This window comes from Zonotrichia leucophrys, chromosome 3 (assembly GCF_028769735.1).
Source record: "Zonotrichia leucophrys gambelii isolate GWCS_2022_RI chromosome 3, RI_Zleu_2.0, whole genome shotgun sequence".
Lineage (NCBI taxonomy): Eukaryota > Metazoa > Chordata > Aves > Passeriformes > Passerellidae > Zonotrichia > Zonotrichia leucophrys.
This window is the reverse complement of record NC_088172.1, coordinates 106,432,930-106,452,194: the sequence shown is the minus strand read 5'-3', so window position 1 is coordinate 106,452,194 and position 19,265 is coordinate 106,432,930. Positions and strand designations below refer to the sequence as shown.

Sequence of the window (19,265 nt, the reverse complement as noted above, 5' to 3'; positions counted from 1 at the left end):
TCCTGCTTATTAGTCATAACAGTTAGCTGAGTAGTAAACCTTTATTTTTTACTTTTGTGTGTGTTAGAAATGAAAAAGCCTTGGAAATTAATATGTTTGTAGTCTTTCATGTACATCAGAGTCACAGCAATTCTTTCCATCACAGTTGTGAAATTCATTTACTCTTCTGCATAGTATCATTCTTGAGAAATGAAAATAATTGTTCCCTAGTTAACTTCAGATAGACAAAGTTGAGAATGTTTGTGAACTCTGGCAAAAATTCATTGGGCATTCTTGATCATGTCTGAAGTTTTTCACTTATGCAATGGTTTTTAAAAAGGCGAAGCCCTGCTGTTGAAAACCTCTCTGTCCACCTATTCCTACAAATACTACTTATTTCCCAAAACAGGGTGTCAGAACCAATGCAGGTTCTTCCTGTCTCCTTAATGAGAGAAGTTAATTGACATGCTTTTACTGTAGCTTTCAAGAGGATTGGACAGACATTTTTATAGAAATACAACTTTTCTAGTAGGATAACCTCTGTTAGCTGGTGATAACTGTGGTCTAGGGCTTTTCTCTGCTCTTCTTTAAGAACCTTTGTGCCTCTTGACTGCTGAACAAGATGCCTCTCTTCTGCATTGTCATGAAAAAACTTCTCTTGAAAGATGATGTGATTCCTTGTGCATTCTTGTTACTCCTCCAAGTGCATAAATTTATTTGCTGTTGCATGCAGAATTTCCTTGGTGTTCAGTCACTAATATTTGGAAGTATAAGATAGCTTGATGGTTTTCTGTCATTGTGTTGTCTACCTGCAGTCTTCCTGTGATGTTTGCTGAGTCCAGGGCAGATTAACTCTTAACTTCAGGTTTGCTGTTTATCTTCCCTGGAAGTGTTCAGAGAAGTGTTCATTGAAGGTGCAGGCTCAGTCATCTTATCAAGATCTTCTTCACAGAGGAGCGTATTTTACTCCTCTCCCTCAGTATTGCTTTCTGTGGCAGAACAGTGACTATGCTGGGCAAGAGCCAGTGGAGCACAGCCAGTGTGCAGCACCATGCTGGCAGCGCTTCCTCAGGCTCCCCAGGTCACTGATCTTCACACAGGAAAGTGATTCTAAAGTAGAGCTATCATTGCATGGCACAGTTTGGTGCTGATCTAAGCCTTGGCCTCTGACCTCAAGAGTGAGTAGAAGAATCATGAATGATTTGGGTTTGAAGGGATCTTAGATACCTTGGGCAGGGTCACCTTCCTCTAGACCAGGTTGCTCAAAGCCCTGTATAACTTGGTCTTGGAACACTCCCAGGAATGGGGCATCCACAACTTCTCTGGGCAACCTGTTCCAGTCCTTCATCATCCCCACAGTAAAGAAATTCTTCCTAATATCTAATTTAAACTTACTGTCTTTCAGATTTAAACCATTCCCCCATGTCCTATCACTGCTTGCCTGTGTAAAAAGTCCCTGTCCAGCTCTTTTGTAGGTTGCCTTCTGGTACTGGAAGGCTGCTTGAAGGTCTTCCTGGAGCTTTCTCTTCTCCAGGCTGAAAAAAGTCCAACTGTCTCTCCAACTGTCTCCTCTCAACTTCATAGGAGAGGTGCTCTGGCCATCTGATCATCATTGTAACCTCATCTGGACTTGCTCTGACAGGTCTGTCCCTTATGTTGGGGCCCCAGAGCTGGCTGCAGTACTCCAGATGGGGTCTCATGAGTGTGGAGTAGAGGGGCAAAATCATTGCCTTTGACCTGCTGGCCATGCTGCTTTCATTGCTATGAATAACACTCACAGGCTAATTTCCTTGTGATATATTCACAAAAAAGAAAATCTTATTTTTCTGTTGTTCAGTGTTACCTTGAGAATAGTGAAGTGTTGAAGTGCTGTTCTTGTCACCTCTTTTGGAAATGACTGCTAATGATTTTGGGTTCCTTACTGGTTTTGGCTTGTGATGATATGCTTGACTGTTGATTTCTGAATTGACAAGATGACCTATTACTTACTATTTTCTTTTTTTTTTTTCACTTTGCTAGAATAAGTATTGCAAACCCAGCAGCAGTCATCAGTCTCTGTTAATATGGTCTAACTGATCTTAGTAAGGTCTAAGGTCTAAAACATTCTGTTTTACAGGCATCCTGGAACTTTCTAGAGGTTTATACACATTAAACTTGTTTAAGGTCAAAATGCTCACAATTCTTTATCACTTCTTATTACTTATCAGAGACAAAGAACTGGAAAAATTACACCTCCACTCCTCAAAGTAGTTGCTTTTTCTGCCTCAATCACTGTGATTTGTTTAAACCTTTCCAAGGCCTTTTCCATGAACTTTGCACATTCCTATTTTCTTGTTTAAGGAATTAGAGTTGTGCAGCAGTGGGTGCTCCTGAGAAGATTTGTTTTATTTTTGCTAGCTCTTGTTCATTTCAAATACAAGTTATCTGGTTATAGACATAGAAATTCCCTTCAGCTTCTTGTCAGGCCTTAAAAAAGGAGTATAAATTCTCTTGCAGTTTGAGACTGTTTTCATTCCTTTGGTTTTTCACCTTGCGCTGAGATCTTTGTTTTCTGTAGTGGAAGTATATCCATCTGTTGATAGCACTGAAACCACCAGCTGTGTGCTAAGCCCTTCTGTGTCTGAGGAACACTGTGAATCTCTTTCAGAGAAGAACTCCTCTTTTTAGCCAATAGACATGATGTGGAAGTGACTTAATTAGAAGCTGAAACCTGTATGAACAAGTGTTCATACATTTCCTTGAGACTCAGGTGGGTGCATTACCTTTTTCCACTGTGGTGAGTTGAGATCTTCCTGCAACAACATCTGGTAGGTGAGAAAGATCATTAACATATGTGATGACTCAGCTAACATACAACTAATGTGCGTTATAAGGTGTTAGATATGTAGTGTGCATGATTGTTTTTTGTGTGTGTGCTGTGAAACCAAGCAGTGTTCCATAGGTCTGCATGTTTATTGGGGCTGCACTCTATTCCAGATGTAGCACAGGGAGAAATAGTCAGAAATTAGTAAGACCTCTTAGGTTTACTTTTCTCACTTCTTATCTATCAGACTTCTGCTTAAACAGGGGAGGAGCAGATGGTTTCTCTATTCTCAAAATAACTGTTTTCCAGTTATTTTGTATTTCTTTACAGATCTGGTTACTTTCCTGTTAACTTCTACCTTCAGCTTACAAAGACAGCGTGTACATTCTTAACTGTCCTATCTACTCTTACATTCTACTCTATAATAGAAAGTAGTCCTTGAAATGGCATAAACAAAAGTGAAAATTAAATTCTGGCTCAGTGTATTTTGAAGTGGAGGCCTTAAATCTTGAATAATTAATAAGCTTGTCTCAGAACTTACCTGTATCTCTTGGAAGTTCTGTGTTGCACAGAACATGCCTGCTTCTCAGAATTATGGTAAGATAGATTTCTCTTCAAACTACAGGGGCCTCAAGGGTATACAAGAGAAAGATACATAATATTTTAGGGGATTCACATAAATCTGATGGAATTTTTTATAACTGCCTGCTTTCATTGGTAAAATATCTGTCAACCAAATGACTGAGCTTAGTGCTTTGGTCTCACAACATGCTGACTATGAGTGTACTCTCATCATAACATTTGTTGAGTTTCTTCTCTAAAGGAGCCTCTGACTCCTACTTTTCAGTCTTCTTTTCCCACATTTGCACATATCCCTCAGAGACATCATTATTTCTACGTCTTGTGTGTCAAATGCACATATGCTTGCTAGTTAGCAAAAGTGAAAGTCCACTGGAAACTACTAGACAGCTTTTAGGTTTTTTATTTTGAGAGAAGTGGCAGTGATATTTAATTAGTAAGTTATCCCTCTCTTAAACTGGTGTGTTGCCTGATTTTATTTGAAAACCAATGCCTTACAGCCGTCTAAACACCATTGCAGTGCTTTTCAGCTCTTCCAGGGAAATACTGTAACATTTTTTACACTTGGATGTTTTGCAGTGGCTGCTAACCTTTGAATTTTGTGTTTCTCTGGGGTACTGCATCCACAATCCATAGTGTGCTAAGTCTTCTACTAATGGGCACCCTTATGACACTGCACAGTGCATGGGAGATGGTGAAGCAAGGACAGTACTTCCCAGTAACTTGCTTTTCCCTAAACCTGCTGCTACCCTCACCCCCTGCCCCTGTTCCCAGATATTGTATCTGTCTTGGTAGCACTGAAGTATCTATCATGCCAGAGTTAAAATAATCGAGATCTGCTTTCTTGTGAAGAGGATAGCTCTCTTGCATAAACTAGGGTCACTTTGTCCTGGGCCCATTTGCTCAAATGTGCTTGAGTGACATCGCTTTGAAGGGGTTTGTAAATAGGCACTTTCTATACCTAGATGAAAGTCAGACTTCTAGCAACTCTCCTTTTAAGGCTTCTAAATTACTTGCAAGTTCAGTTTGAAATGTAAAATTTCAATAACAACAACAACAACAATAATAATAATAATAATAATTTTAAACTGTATGATAGATCTCATTTCAAGTATGATTAAAAAGAAGAACACTGAAGAGTAATAGTTTTCTGGGTACAGGAAGGTTGTCTCCCCCTCACCCCCAACTAATGCTCTGAGGGAAAAGATACTGTTATAGAGAAATATGGTATTTGCATTTCTAAAATGTAGGTAGAAAACTTTTTTGTAGGAAACATTTAACATTTTGTGTTCAGAATGAGTAGATGGTTTTACTGAAATCCATTAGTGAAGTAAAGTGGTGCAAATTGTTTTTTTCTGAGTGGTATGTCATTTGCTTCACTAGGAGGAAAAGCATACAGAGGAAACTTGATTCTGTAGTAGTTTAAAAATACAGTGTGCACAGTTCTGCTGTAGTTAGCAACAGTGCATCCCTTTTCCCCTTTTGCTATTACTGCATTATTCTGGTTTCTCTCTAGAGGGCAATCTTCTACCATGTATTAAGTTAGAATCCTTTTTGCCTTTTCCTATTTATTTGAGCAGTTTTGTCTCTTTGTTTGTTTTTTTTTTTTTTCCTAGGCATACCTGTAAATTATCAGGATGTAGCATCTATTGATCCAGAGTATGCAAAGAACTTGCAGTGGATTTTAGATAATGATATCAGTGATCTGGGTTTAGAGCTGACATTCTCTGTTGAGACTGATGTGTTTGGAGCAATGGAGGAAGTGCCATTGAAGCCAGGGGGTGCAAGTATACTTGTTACACAGGAAAACAAGGTGAGTGTACAGGTTTATTCAGAAGATGGTAGCATAGTACAAGCCATTGGACTGACTTTCTGAATAAATGGAAGCATGGATGGTATACCTGTTTTGGAGAAAATACAAAAAAGATTGCAGTTGCCAACACTCTTTCCTCTTTTTCTAAGTTAGCATGTTACAGAAATAGTAAAAATTTTTAAAAGAGTTCAGATTAGAGGTTCTTCTTTCTGACAGAACTGTGAAAGGAAAATGGGATCAATTTAAATGTAGGATTTATTTTGAAAGTTACAGATATTCCTGAAGTTAAGTCTTAGGTATATATACCAAGGAAGTAGAACAGTAGCAATTGCTAAACATAAAATTATAGGTGATGTTGCAAAGTGTGCTGCCTGCCAGGCTGGTCTATAGTATTGCTCTAATTAAAATGCAGCTAATGGACAGAGTAAAAGTCTGCAGGAAGATTTTTCAGCCATTTGCAAGTCACTTGATGTGTATGGAAATAACCTGCTTTTTAAATTTACTTTAATAGTAGCAGGTTGAAAAGCCCCTGATTCCTCTGCAGCATTAATTCAAAAAAAGAAATACAGGAAAACACAGCCAGATTTTGAAGATTGTCTAGAAATTATGATAAACACAAGTCTAATTGAATCCTGCAGCTCCTGACTAAAGAGTTCTGAGTAACAGCAGGAGTGTCATGGGCAGACCTGACCTGTAGTTTTTTTATAACCTTGACTCCTGGTCCTGATGTCTGCTTTGTGTCCTGATTTTTATTCGTGTTTTTCTGTATTTCTGTATTTCTGATTTCTGTTTGTGTTGGGCTGGCTGAGCCTGTTCTCTGTGCTCAGTAAGCATTTGGCTTCAGGAGTGGTGCAGCAGCTGCTGCGCTGGGAGCAGCCACTTGGTGTCAGCCTTTGTTGCAAGGACATTGCAGTCTGTGCTGGAGCAATTGGCGCTGGATTCTTGGAGCCTTAATCCTTGTTTTCAGTAAGGCAGAGTCCCATTCCAATAGCAGGAATACATCTTATTAGCCTGATTCTGCACTGATTCCTGCAATACAGTCATTTGTGAAAGAATACAGATGGTGAAAGAAGTCTAATTGTGAAGGTAGTGGATGCTTAATTTCCTTATTATCTGTTGGAGAAAACGTTGATTATTGTGTCTGGTCAGTCTTAGCTTCTCAGTATATAAAAAAGGTGTATTTAACATAAATTGTAGTTTCATAACAACTATTTAAAACCCATTTTCAATTAGCATAAAATTAGAAGTTTGCTCACATGAGGGTACTACCCATTATCAGCCTTATTTTCTCGCTAATTTTAGAGCTGGGGCACAGTCTAAAAAGGGTGATTGAAAATCTGTAGAGATGCTTCCATTCTATCTCATCAAGCCTTTGTCAGCATGGCAGGAGGGACTAGAGTTGGTGTAGCTTTAATTTGAAAGGTGGTAAGAAAGAGGTGCTCTAGTGGTAGTTTTGGAACTGTTAATATTAATGCATTTTTTGAATTTGAACTTGGAAAATGTGAAGTCAAAAGATATCTGTAAGATGGCACTGTTTTGTTCACTGATGAAGTTGCTGACAGTGATCAAGTTGTTGAAAATTGGAGATGTGTACTTTAGGGGTTTAGGGGGATTTTTTTCCAGTTTGTGTAATGTAACATTGTTTTGCAGTATGTTTTGGCTTAGCTGTTCTATCAGTTTAAATAGGAATGTGTCTACTTTATAAACAAAAACCTCTTTTTCTCCTGCAAGTGATAGCTTGGGTTTTTTTTTTTTTTCCACCTTTACCCAAGGAATAATAGATCACTGTTTAAAACTCATTGTATTTATTATACCTCTGGAAGAAGAAAATTCACCTTCTAAAAGAATTTGCTGTGTATGCACACTTGCAGATTACCTGTTAAATTATGAATGAATCTTTATCTCTTGAAAAACCTAAACAACAAACACATACACAAAAAATCCCCTGTGCCAAAACCAGAATAAAACACACCCTTGCCCCTCCCTGCACAGAAACCACCCAGCAGTCCCTTTCTCTCATTGAAAACTGAAACAGAGTAAATGCACTACAAGTAAGAGCTGTTTGTAAAGTGTTATTTTCTTTGAATGGGGTAGTTTTCTGTTTTTATATCAACTGTGTAATAGGTGAATGGTTGTGGGACAATTAGATGATGCAAATATTCATGTCTTGCAATTGCTGTCCATGTAGCCCAGCTGAAATACAGTTATAGCTTGGTTCAAATGCCTTTTCTCATGGTAATGGAGAGACTTCAAAGGGAAAAGCCAGACTTTGTCCTGAATTTATCTTTGCTCTTTGCTGTGTATCATTTTGCAGCTTTCTACTTATTAGGAAAAAAATAAAATCAGGTGTAGTCAAGGTTTGACTTTATGTTATATTAAAGAATGATGCAGATCTCCACAATCCTGTGGCTTTCTCAGTCCTCCCAGAACCTGTCTGTGAGCTGGCCATTCTGTTTGACAGTAAAATTGTAGTATTTTTTTTCCAGGCAGCTTTAAAATGGAGCTGCTTTCTGAATCTGAAAATCATCATAGCCATTGATCCTCATCTCACAGTATATGGGATTGTGAAATCGAGGAAGCATGATCCCTGCTTTATTTACCTCAAAGTAAAATACAGAACAACCCCTCACCCAAATAGACTTTGCCATTATATTTGTGATGCCCATCTAATGTGTGTTCAATCAAATCTCTCTTCCTTAAAGAAGCCTGGATCATAACTTTATGTACTATGTAGGAATGCATATGTAGATCTGAAATGATGTAGGTATTTCTGTTTTGTAATGGATTCCTAAGGCTTCAGAGGGGAAAAAAATGTAAATGAAATGCACAGAAAGCAAAACAAATTGACCAGGTTGTTTACTGACATGTATTATGTAAATTCTGTGCTGCAGGTCTTTCATCACACGCCAGTGCTGATAGCCAGGATGCTTGGCTGTTCCAGGCCATTTTAAACATTTCTTGGTACACCTAAACTACAGCAACTGCTTTCTCTCATAATTAAAGTGTTCAGTGTAGTGTTTTTGTCAAGCATAAAATAAGTAATTTTTTTAAAATTGATTTTTCAAAATAAGGTTGTGAATTTTTCTTTCCGCAGCCCTGTTTTTCTGGGTAGCCTAATTTACAAAAGAACAGTTTAAGAAATGTAAAACAAGCATTTCTGATAGTTGAAAACAACCAGTGTTAACATTGTTTTGAATCCTGGTATTGCAAAAATTTCTGATTTCTTCTGTATTCACAGACTGACAATTTTGTCTAGTGCACATAATCTCCTTTGGCTGCCTCTCAGTCCTCAGAGAAGGGAGCTGTCTTCAGCTCCACTGATAGTAGAAACAACCTGGGGAGATTACTAGACTGAAACTTGATTTTTGGGACCAGTACTGCAGTTGAAGATATTCTTAGGTCATGTTTTTCTTCAGAGCACTTCACAAATTAATTGTTCTCTCAATCTAATAAAATGGTGATAATTCATTTTAAAGTATCTTTCAGCTGCAAGCAGCCCCTCTGTACATCTGTGAATGTAAGGAGCTGGGTTTAACAAGTATCCTTCCGTTTTGAAATTTGCATAGTTTATTCTCTTTTTCAGAAAGGGAGGAAAGAAAAAATGCTTGGTTGCTTTTGTGCAGGTTCAGAACATATAAGTTTAGGTTGAAATATTTTATAATTAAAAATCAAAGTAGTGTTTTTATAAGATTGTTCTCTTGAAGAAAGCTGATAGTTGCGATGGTTTAATTGGGAGATACATTTCATGATTTTCTTATTAAGAGTCATGATTACGAAGTCAAAACATTTCTTTAAACAGAGTACCTAAATAATCTAGGAATAAATGTTGTTTTCAAGTAGAAAACTATTTTCTTGAGTAAAGAAACTTTGTTAAACTTCTGTAATTTGGTCAGGGTAGATAAGACATTTTTATAGAATTTTAATGCAGGCACTTTTCCCTTCAAAAAGTCACTTGTCTCCCTCTAAAAGCCTTCTTCCATTAACGCCTCGTAGGCTTTTGTGTTCTTAACAAAAGCAAAGTTCTGGTGGATTCCTTTTCTGGCTGGCATCTTTTAATGGGGAAAGGAGTCCCCAGATCTCTAAAGCATGTTACAGTCTGTTCCCTGGCTATGATGGAAGTTGTTTTCTGGTGGTTTTCTTTTTTAAAAACCAAGGAAATTTTTCAAGACTTTCTTTAAAAAAATGTATTTCTTATTAAGACTAATAAACTCTGCAGGCTTTATTATGTATTATTTTAGGCTTCAAGAGACAAGGAGGGGAAAGCAAGGAAGCTTTTTGTTTCACAAGCATTCCTTCAGAAGTTAGCCCTTTTTCCTTAGTAATGTCAGTTTGCTTAAATAGAGTATTTTTGCTTACAAACATTGGTGTGCTTATGGCCTTAATTGAGCCTAATGGAAGTGGTATTAGATGTGGGCATGACAAATTAAGTTTTGTTTACTTCCTTTATCCTAGACTGAGTCCCCATTTTTTGACTGGTTTTTTTAACAATTCAAACACTTCTGTTTTGTAATTGTTTTAGGAAGGAAGGCAGAAGAGCAGAAGGGGCTTATTTTGGGTTGCTTCCATGTGAAAAATGGAAAGGAACTCTTACTGTCTTACAGTGGAGGAGATTTGTGATGCGTTGAGGACTGCATTTGTGTGTGTGAGTTTGTTTGAGCACTGTGTGGTTTTGCTGGGGTCTATCTTAAAATTGTTTTCTATGTTGCAGGCTGAGTATGTCCAGCTTGTGACAGAGCTCAGAATGACAAGAGCCATTCAGCCTCAGATAAATGCCTTTTTACAAGGCTTCCATATGTTCATTCCACCATCTTTGATCCAACTTTTTGATGAATATGAACTGGTAAGATGAAATGCCTACATGTTTTTAAATGCTTTGTTCAGCATACTTCATCAGCAGTGCAAATGATGTAGATGTAAAGCTCAATAACCACAAAATAAAGATTTTGTAGATTTCACATTGGCTTTGTTTCCTGGGCATCTATCAGTGAGGATCTCATTATTTGTACTCCTGCTTTTTCTAGTTAGTGAGGATTACCATCTTCCTGAAACTTCACAGGGCAGTAATAAATGCCCTAAATTGTAATTTCAGTATGGAATCAGCATGTTGTGGCCTTTAAGTCTGTCCATATTTTCCTTGAGGAGGACAGAAATCCTATAAGAGTAAGGAGATGCTGTCTATTGTCTTTACTTTTTCTGAGTCACAGATTCAAATTCCAGTAAATACTTGTTGGTGATTTGATCTTCTGTAACCAGCACATCTCAAATTGTGTCTGAAGCCATGGCAAGACTCAGAGGCTTTTTCTTGTAGGTTCTTAGGCAATAATTTTTCTCTCTTGCTAGTGCATACTTAAATTAAAGAGATCATGTGAAGTTTTCTGAATTCAAGAATCTTCATGTATTAAAATTTAGTTGTGAGTTCCATAAGATTGCAATAAACTAAAAAAGCACTGCAAGCTTTCTACTTCTCAAAGTAGCATAAACTCTTGAAATAGGTGGTTAGTCAGGAGGACTAATGACAATCTATGTGCTTCTCCTGAAGGAGCTCTTGTTGTCTGGTATGCCAGAAATTGATGTGAATGACTGGTTAAAAAATACAGAATACACCAGTGGCTATGAGAGAGGAGACCAAGTTATTCAGGTAAAATTTTTTATTTGTTTGTTTTCTTTTTTTTTTTTTTTGAATAATGTAGACTGTTTAATCCAAAAAAATGTGGTTTTGTGGTTGTCATTATATGTGTGTGTTTGTGGAACCTTATTTTGGCTGAAATTTATGGAGGTTTTTTTATACTGTATTTCTACATTAAGTATCTTAATTATTTATGAATTTGGTTCAAAGAATTCCATAATTTAAGTAGTAAACATATATATATTCCATTTATTGTTTTCTCAGTATATTTTCAAGTACTACAAGTATTTAATGGAAAATACAAACTAACTTTTTTGTCATTTAGTGGTTCTGGGACGTGGTGGAAGAACTAACTCAGGAAGAGAGAGTGTTACTATTACAGTTTGTTACTGGCAGGTGAGAGACTCTTCTGTAAGAACAAATACATTGTCTAGATACTCTGAAATAAGAGACTTGAGAGACCATAAAAGATCATCTAGAAACTGTTTTGCATTCTGGTTGTTCTATACATTGATGGAAGCAGACAAAGTGTGTGTTAATACTTTTGCTGTCTCTGTTGCCTGCAAAATGATTGATTACTTATTTATTATACTTGATCACTTTGCAAGAGGCCTTTGTTGCTGCCCAGGCTGTTTTTGACAAGGCCATAGTGAATTTAAATGAGCTTTATATTCTTTTTCCTGTTGCATGTTTATGTAACTCTGGGCTTTTCCAGCAATCAGCTGAGGCTGTAACATATGAGATAAGTACATTCAGCCAATATATACAGAAATATCCATCTTCTCAAGCTGAGTTGAATTTAACATTAGTGCAGTGTGTCAAGATAAGATGTAGCCTTATGGAAGACTGTCTGCTTTATAAAGGTTTTCTGTTCTAAATTCTATTTGTTCTTTAGGGAAAGCCACTTTTATTTCCCTTATGTTTTGGGGGCAGTGACGGAATATTTTAGCAAAAAATGCCCCTGTGAGCTGGGTGAGTTGCTGAGCTTGTGGGTACAGACATTTCACAAAGTGGATCCATAGACATAAATGTGACACCTGAGTTGTGCAGTCCAGTCTTTTTCTGGTAGCAGGCAGAGATCACAGCATCTTCTTGGTTTGATGTTCCCTTAATATTCTAGGATTAGAAGAGTAGTTGACCTTTTGTGTATAAGTTTTGTGGTTAAGCAAAGATAAAATACAAATTAAGATCATCAAAACTGCCTTTTATATTAAGGAATTTCACAGTCACAGATGTGTCCTCAAATGGCCTGGTCTCCAAATTATACTATTTTCACTTGTTTTATTATGAATTTCCTTGGTTTTAGGGATCATGGATGATTTAAGAAGCTAGTTGTACGCACATTGATCTTTTTGTCCTCTGAAGAAATGATTCCTGAAGTTGTAGCTGCACATGTGGGGCATGCCAACTGCTGGTCTTTCATTTTTAGTGGACCAGTCCATTTCTAAATCTAGAAAGCAAATAAGGATCTTTAAAATGTAAGGTCATGTTTCAAATGCTTCTTAAAACATTCCAAATGATACTGAAGTGACATTCATTATTTTCATGGCATTTGGGATTATCTACTGGATTCCAAGAGGCACTTTCTATCAAGTAAACAGTTACACTGTCTGATTAATATGTGCATCAGCATCATTTGTTTTGGTCACAAATCACCTGCTGTCTTGTTCTTACCCATTTGCTTCTTAGTAGGAAAGAAATTTTTTGTGTGGCTTTAAGAACTCTGGTCTGGAATTTAAAAATAATCTGTTTAGGATTTTTTTTCCTATATCACCTTGGAGCAACCCTTTGTTTTTTCTTCAGTGTTTGAAATGCAATAGATGTATTTTCCCATAAATATTTAACTTTTGAAAGTTAACTCTAATAGTGATATGCAGCTGGCATTTTTGCACATAAGTCCCCAGACATTCCTACTTCCTTTTAAATGGAAGATTTAGATGCTGACTTTTCTGTGAGCCTAGTACAGTAGTCAACTGATACCTTAAGTAAATTTTACTTTAAAAGTATACCTGATTTCAAACTATGATGTTTTTTCTGGCCTTAGTGAAGAATTTGTTTCTATGGGTACTGGTTGGCAGGCTACATTCAAAAGTCTTTTTTTCCCGTCTTTTTCCCTTTATTCTCTTCTGTACTTTGACTTACTTGATTTTTGTGTGTGTGTGTGTGTGAAGTAGAACTGTTGTTTCTTTCCAATCAAAGACTATGAAATTAATTTAGTGAATTTAATAAAATAGATTTATGACTAAGTCTTTAGTGTTTTTCTGACATCTCCAAATATTTCTTAAACTTTTCCTTTTGCCTTCTTCCCCCATTTTTACATCTCTCTCTCTTTCTCTTATGAAGTCTTGCTTTTGTAGTTTCAGTGGAGATAACATTGCATTTATTGTTAATACCAATTTTGAGACTCTTTTAATAGCAAAGTAATTGTCACAAGCAAAGTTTGAACATATTTGGAGGTCTTAGCACACCCAAGAAAAAGTCTAAAAGTTTTTGTGGCTCATGTTGGGGATCTGAAAGTTCACTTATGATGCCATTTATTCTTTCTCATCTAACAGCTGCTTGAGATATTGCCAGTACTACAAGCTTTTCTTATTTTTCCTCCTCTTGATCTGTTTGATATTTATAATGGTATTTGGTTAATTTATTGTTAATTTTCTACTGGCAACTTCTGATGAAATTTTTAGTGAACAGTTGGAAGGAAGTGTTCACAACTTGATAGATTCTAAATGATAAATTCTACTTTATTTGAATTCTACAGCTGCAGAGATTGTATAGAACTTCTTTGGGGACTGTAGTTTTTGTGGAGCAATAAGCAATATGCTTATGCTCTTTTAATTCAGCATAGTTGTTAAATATGAAAGCTATATGTGTCTACTGTCATATAAGAATAAGAAAACGTAAGGAAACAAGCTGAAAATCTCTTCTACAGTGTTTTCATTCCATGCAAATTTATGCAAAACTTGTCAATGGAAAAATGGGTAGAAAAGTCATGATTCAGATATAAATGTAGAAATTTCCAAAGCTATGAACTTGTATTGTTGCTGTTGCACACAGCTATTGTGATATTTCTTGCATCTATTTAGAAGGTTTTCTTTATTGGCAGTGTTTTGCTTGGAGAGAAAACTTATTCCTGGAGGCAAAAGTTGGCAGCAATCTCTTCCTTTTAAATGTTCAAAGCCTTGCCCATGCTTTATGATTCTCACCTGTTTTATGGAAAGTATTATAAGTTACATTGAAAAAACTTTTAGATAATAGTGGATTGAAAGAAGTTTTCAGGAGTTAGGTCTCTGTTTATTGCTGATTTGAATGCGGGATGCTTATCAGAGGGGAGGAAAAAAAAAGTAGTTGTAGGGGAGGCAGGACTGTGTTGGAATGTGAGCCAAAACCATGGTATAAGAGTACTGATGTACCATCTTTACTGCTGTTCTGAATTGTTCCTGTAAGCACAATTCCATTTGTATCAGAAATTATATACTGCAAATAATCAGCACTTCTCTCTGTAGTGGTTTCTTTGTCTAGCAGTGTTTGAACAACAGCTCAACATTGCTCTTGTTAAGCTGGGTAGTACAGATTTATGTGTTGGATACTACAGCTAGTTCTAAAAGGTGTGTTTAAAAGGTATTGCTGTGAGTTGTGTCCCAGCTCCTTCACATTCAGCAGCAGCAACCTTTATGCTTGTGCATTTTTGCCAGGTAGTTTTACTGTGAGTGGAAACATTACTTCTTCTGTTACACTTGCTTCTGGCTTTTTGGGTTTTTTTTAGGTTTCTGTGGATGCAAGGGCAGTGCTAGCAAGATGTTATCTTGTAGTGTATGTTGGCTTAAGCTGATGTTATGAAAATGTCTGAATTTTATTCTATTTGTTAGTTTTGAATTACAGAGAGGGGGTCTGAACAATGGGCTATTTCCCATTTACACCTGGAGTAATCTTTGAATAATATGTTGGTAAAGGGGAAAAAAAGAGTAATATGATTAAGTGAGATGGCATTCCTGAAGATGCTAGTGATTTTTTAGTGTGTGCTAGTTTTGCCATAGTTTGTCACTGGGCTATAGTGTGACTGATGTAATGGTTTTATTAGTTACTTGAAATATTTGGTCTGAAGTAGTAAATGAACAGACATGTCAAGGACACTTTGCTCATTTGTGCCACAGATAGTAATCAGAGAATAAACTGTTTTGTGATGTAGCTTAAACTTGAAACATAAATAGACATGTTTGTCTTAACTGAGATAATGCCACAATCTAAGAAGGATATAAATCTGTCAGAAGGCGTCCAGACATGCCATGGAGATGGTGAAGGGCCTTGAGAGGAAGCTGTATAAGGAGCAGCTGAGGACACTTGGTCTGTTCAGCCTGGAGAAGGGGAGCTTGAGAGGGGACCTTGGAGAGCTCATTGCAGCCTGCAGCTTCCTCAGGAGGGGCAGTGGAGGAGCAGGCACTGATCTCTTCTCTGTGACCAGGGACAGAACCCAGGGCAATGATGTGAAGCTGTGTCAGGGAGGTTTAGGTTGGATGTTAGAGAAAGTCTTTTCCCCCAGAGGGTGGTTGGGCACTGGAACAGGCTCCCCAGGGAAGTGCTCACTGCCCCAGCCTGACAGAGTTCAAGAAGGATTTGGACTGCAGTTTCAGGGACAGGGTGTGATCCCTGCAGAGTTAGGAGTAGATATCAGTCCTTGTGGGTCCTTTCCAGCTCAGAATATTCTGGTTCTGTGAACATTCTGCAACAAAAACTGGTTATAGAAATGAGTCCTTCTTGCTGGCAGAATTATCTTAAATGTCAGCCAAACAATATGGTGCCTATTGTCAGTGGACTGATGTATTTGGTCTTGTAATTAAAAACTTTTAAACAATGAGAATTTTGATACCAGTAAGAAAAAGGGAACTTTAGTAAAAGTATTAGTAACTGTCAAATTATCCTAAGTAAGAGATATTTTCAGTGTAAATGTTGCATTTTTTTCTCTTATAACATGATTGCACTGCTCTAACTTCTGTACATTTTCTCAGTTCCAGGGTGCCTCATGGTGGCTTTGCCCATATAATGGGTGGCAGTGGATTGCAAAATTTTACTATTGCTGCTGTGCCATACACTGCAAATCTTTTACCAACATCAAGCACATGGTATGTTAACTATTCTCATTAAAATATCTTAAAACCAGGGCTTTTTCATGTCAGTCACAGTCAAAAGTACAGTTCTTTAGCATATTGAAAGGTCAAAAAAAATTTAAACAGTTTCTGCAGCATTCACTCTCCAACATGAAAGTGGTGGCTTTATCCCAAAAGATGTTACATTGTTTGCTCATTGTTTGCAACTCAAATTTGTCTAATTAAAGGTAGTGAAATTAATAAAGGAATATTAAATTTAAATTACTGTATTATAACTTACTGAAGTGAAAAGCAACTTAATTTCTTACAATATATTCCATACGTGTGATCTCTTCAGGATTTTTAATCGGAAATCTTTACTGTAGAGTTTTTTTCTGAACTGTCCTTGTTTTTATTTCTTTCCAGTATCAACATGCTCAAGTTACCTGAATATCCAAGCAAAGAAATCCTGAAAGACAGGCTTCTTGTGGCATTGCACTGTGGAAGCTATGGTTACACAATGGCATAATGAAGTCTAGAAAACCTATCTGACTGCTAATGTGCAATTCTGAGTGGCAGAAGTAATTTTGGAAACTGTCAATAAAAAAGCATCTTAGATGCTGCAGCCCATTGCGGGGCTGGGTTTCAGAACAGCACCATCAGCTTTTCCTCCATTATTGTGTTGTCAAGGTAGCTCTCATACCATCATAACAAACCTCTCAGTATGCTGTATTTTCATTTTTTTCTAAATTACAGATCTGTATGGAAATCAGTTTACATGCTTTTCATTATTACTTCAATCTGAGAAAAGTTTGTCAGAATCTCCACAGTTTACATTTGATTTCCAACTCTGTGGTTAAATGACATTTGCATCATTGCAGTTTACCTTGCACTCAGATGGAATACTGCAAATGAAAAGAGTTGTACTTTATGCCTTGTTGCATGTGAAAGTGCCATTTATTTTTGCAGACCACTACAGAAAGTTCAATTGGAATATTGTACAGTAAGACAGAGCTGATGTATTTTCCATTTCTTTGCATAGTAACAGAAAGAAAATTTTATAACTTTTTAGTATTCTAATGTATATAATATGTAAAGATTAGACTGTTATGACTGGAAAAACCCAACAGATTGAGTTTATCTAGTTTATATTAGAATTTACACTATATTCTACTAAATATTTAAAGTATTTGTGACTTTATAGTCAACTTGCAGTTCAGAATTTGTAAATACTGTTTAAGATCTAAATCCATTGTTTGAATGCCTTTACTCTTTCCTTGATATAATTGTATGTTCAAAAGGTATTAATTAAATTTTAATATTTTAACCAGAATCTGAATGTGACAAATTTGTGTGTCTCTGTGGGCAGATTATTATTTTTTCTACCAGGATTTTATTAATCTTTCTATAATTTAAATTGCCTTGGAACCAGTATTTGAGGAGTCGTTGTCCAAGTGTATGGATAGACATAAAAAAATGCACAAGGAAGTAAATTGAGCTTATGAGGGTAACTGACAAAACTGTGATTCTTAGAATCTCATGTCAAAAATGTATATAGAAGTATTTATTGCTGTTTTTTTCAGATTATTTATTGCTGGTTTTTTTCAGGTTTTATTAATTTTAATCTAAAGCATACATAACCTCTCTGGGGGAGTGAGAGAGAAATCCATGGACCATCTTGCCACAGTAATTTTCCTCTGGACTAAACTTTATACATGAACTTATTAGCTTCATTTCCTTTTTGGTTCTGTTTGTGCACATGTTGTGTAAATGTTGGTTTAAATTCTGAGTCTGTGGCTGCCACATGAGGAGAATACCAGTTTTAGGTAGTGGAAAGAGCAGACACTTCCAGCAGAACAGTCCAGGGAAAGCTGCTTGGCTGTTGCTTTCAGGAAAGGGAATGAAATCTTGAAATGAGATGACTAAAAAAAAAGTGCAATTGAAAAAAACCCTGAAAATTTGGAAATAGAATGACTACAACCAAATTAACTGAGATGAAATGAGGGGCTGTGAAAAGGACCAAAAATTGCCAAAATTACTCCAATTAAAATCCTGAAATGAGGGAAAATAGGTAAACAAACAGAGAGTAGAAGAAACTAAAGAAATGAAATGTTGAGGAAAAAAAGGAAAAAAAAATCCAAAATCAAGTGAAAGCAATAGAAGTGAATGGGATGACAAGAAGTGCAGGGAAATGGACCAAAGCTTGCCCAATGAATCCTCATTGTAGTCACAAAGATTTCATTCCCTTTCCTGAAAGAAAATAGGGAGATGCTGTTCTTCTCTGGCATGCTTGAGGAAGCTTAGGCTATTTGAATAGGTTAGATGTTTGAGAATATGTGGGGTTTTCACATTTAATCTCAGTTGCTTTGGATCCTTCAGTTTAGCAAAAGTACTTGGCTTTCTTGCACAGCTGGGCTGTGCTTGGTTCCCTGGTTCTCTTGCTTATTTTATTATGTGCTTCTGCAAGGTACATTGATAAGAGGACAGTGTTTTGAGCAGTATGTGGTGTTTGTCAGGCATTGGGTATTTGTTTTTTTAATGTAAACTAGGATTTTTGTCTTTATCTAAGGTTTTACTGTAAATAATGTTGTTTGTTAACTGCTATGCAATCTGTGGTTTTTTTTTTCCCCTTTCACATATTTTATTTACAATAATATACAGCAGTTTCCAGGAAGCCAAAACATTCCATGCTCCTGCAGTGTTCAAAATAAGTCATACTGCAAGGCTGAATGAAGACAAAAAAGAATTTTTCTTTTTTTCACGTCTGTATTATACTGTAGGTGACAACAAGCTGAGTTTGGTCTCAAACAGTTCACCTGGCATGCTTGGCAGCTGGCTTTGAAATGTAAGGGAGAGCAGAATTTTAATGCTCTCAACAGTTTCCTAGGACACATCTCCCTGTTACAGCCTCACAATGGTAAAGCAAATTTTTCTTGTTGCCTCTGTGCCCCATGTTAGTCATGTCCCTTATGATGCATCTTGTAGGATTTCTTGTAATGTTTGCACTACTTACCCCCCTAAGACATTAGAATGAAATTCTTCTAAAATCCTCCTGTAATAAAAAAGCATGAAGTAAATATGTAGATAAAGGGAAGAGAGCTGTTGATGCTGGACTCTTGGTATAATATCAGCCTTTTTATTGCTTGTTTTGAGCAGGGTTTTTTCCTGCTGAAACTGAACAGTCCTGTTGACTGCAGCTGACCATGTGAAGTTAGCCGGATTTAATTACTGCATTGAAAGACTGATTTTTAGGACACCTGTGCCCTATTAGCAACAGGGTATGAAAAGCCTGTTGAGAAACTATAACTTAATATAGCTTATAGTTTAGAATGGTTAATTGGTTTATATTTGTTCTCCCACTGTGCCAGAACAAGGCAGGGTGAG

General features: G+C 36.7%; 1 protein-coding gene across 5 annotated transcripts in view; it reads left to right on the top strand.

Annotated features, from left to right (window-relative positions):
* HACE1 (HECT domain and ankyrin repeat containing E3 ubiquitin protein ligase 1) overlaps positions 1–17,214 on the top strand; it is a 47,574-nt gene extending 30,360 nt beyond the window's left edge. For all 5 annotated transcript variants that reach the window (XM_064709851.1, XM_064709852.1, XM_064709849.1 and 2 more), the window contains 6 exons: positions 4,978–5,174; positions 9,883–10,014; positions 10,714–10,812; positions 11,126–11,196; positions 15,804–15,917; positions 16,308–17,214. In XM_064709851.1, coding sequence (XP_064565921.1) covers positions 4,978–5,174; positions 9,883–10,014; positions 10,714–10,812; positions 11,126–11,196; positions 15,804–15,917; positions 16,308–16,410 — 716 coding nt within the window. In that variant the 3' untranslated portion in view covers positions 16,411–17,214. The remainder of the gene's footprint in view (positions 1–4,977; positions 5,175–9,882; positions 10,015–10,713; positions 10,813–11,125; positions 11,197–15,803; positions 15,918–16,307) is intronic.
* Positions 17,215–19,265: the final 2,051 nt, after the last annotated feature.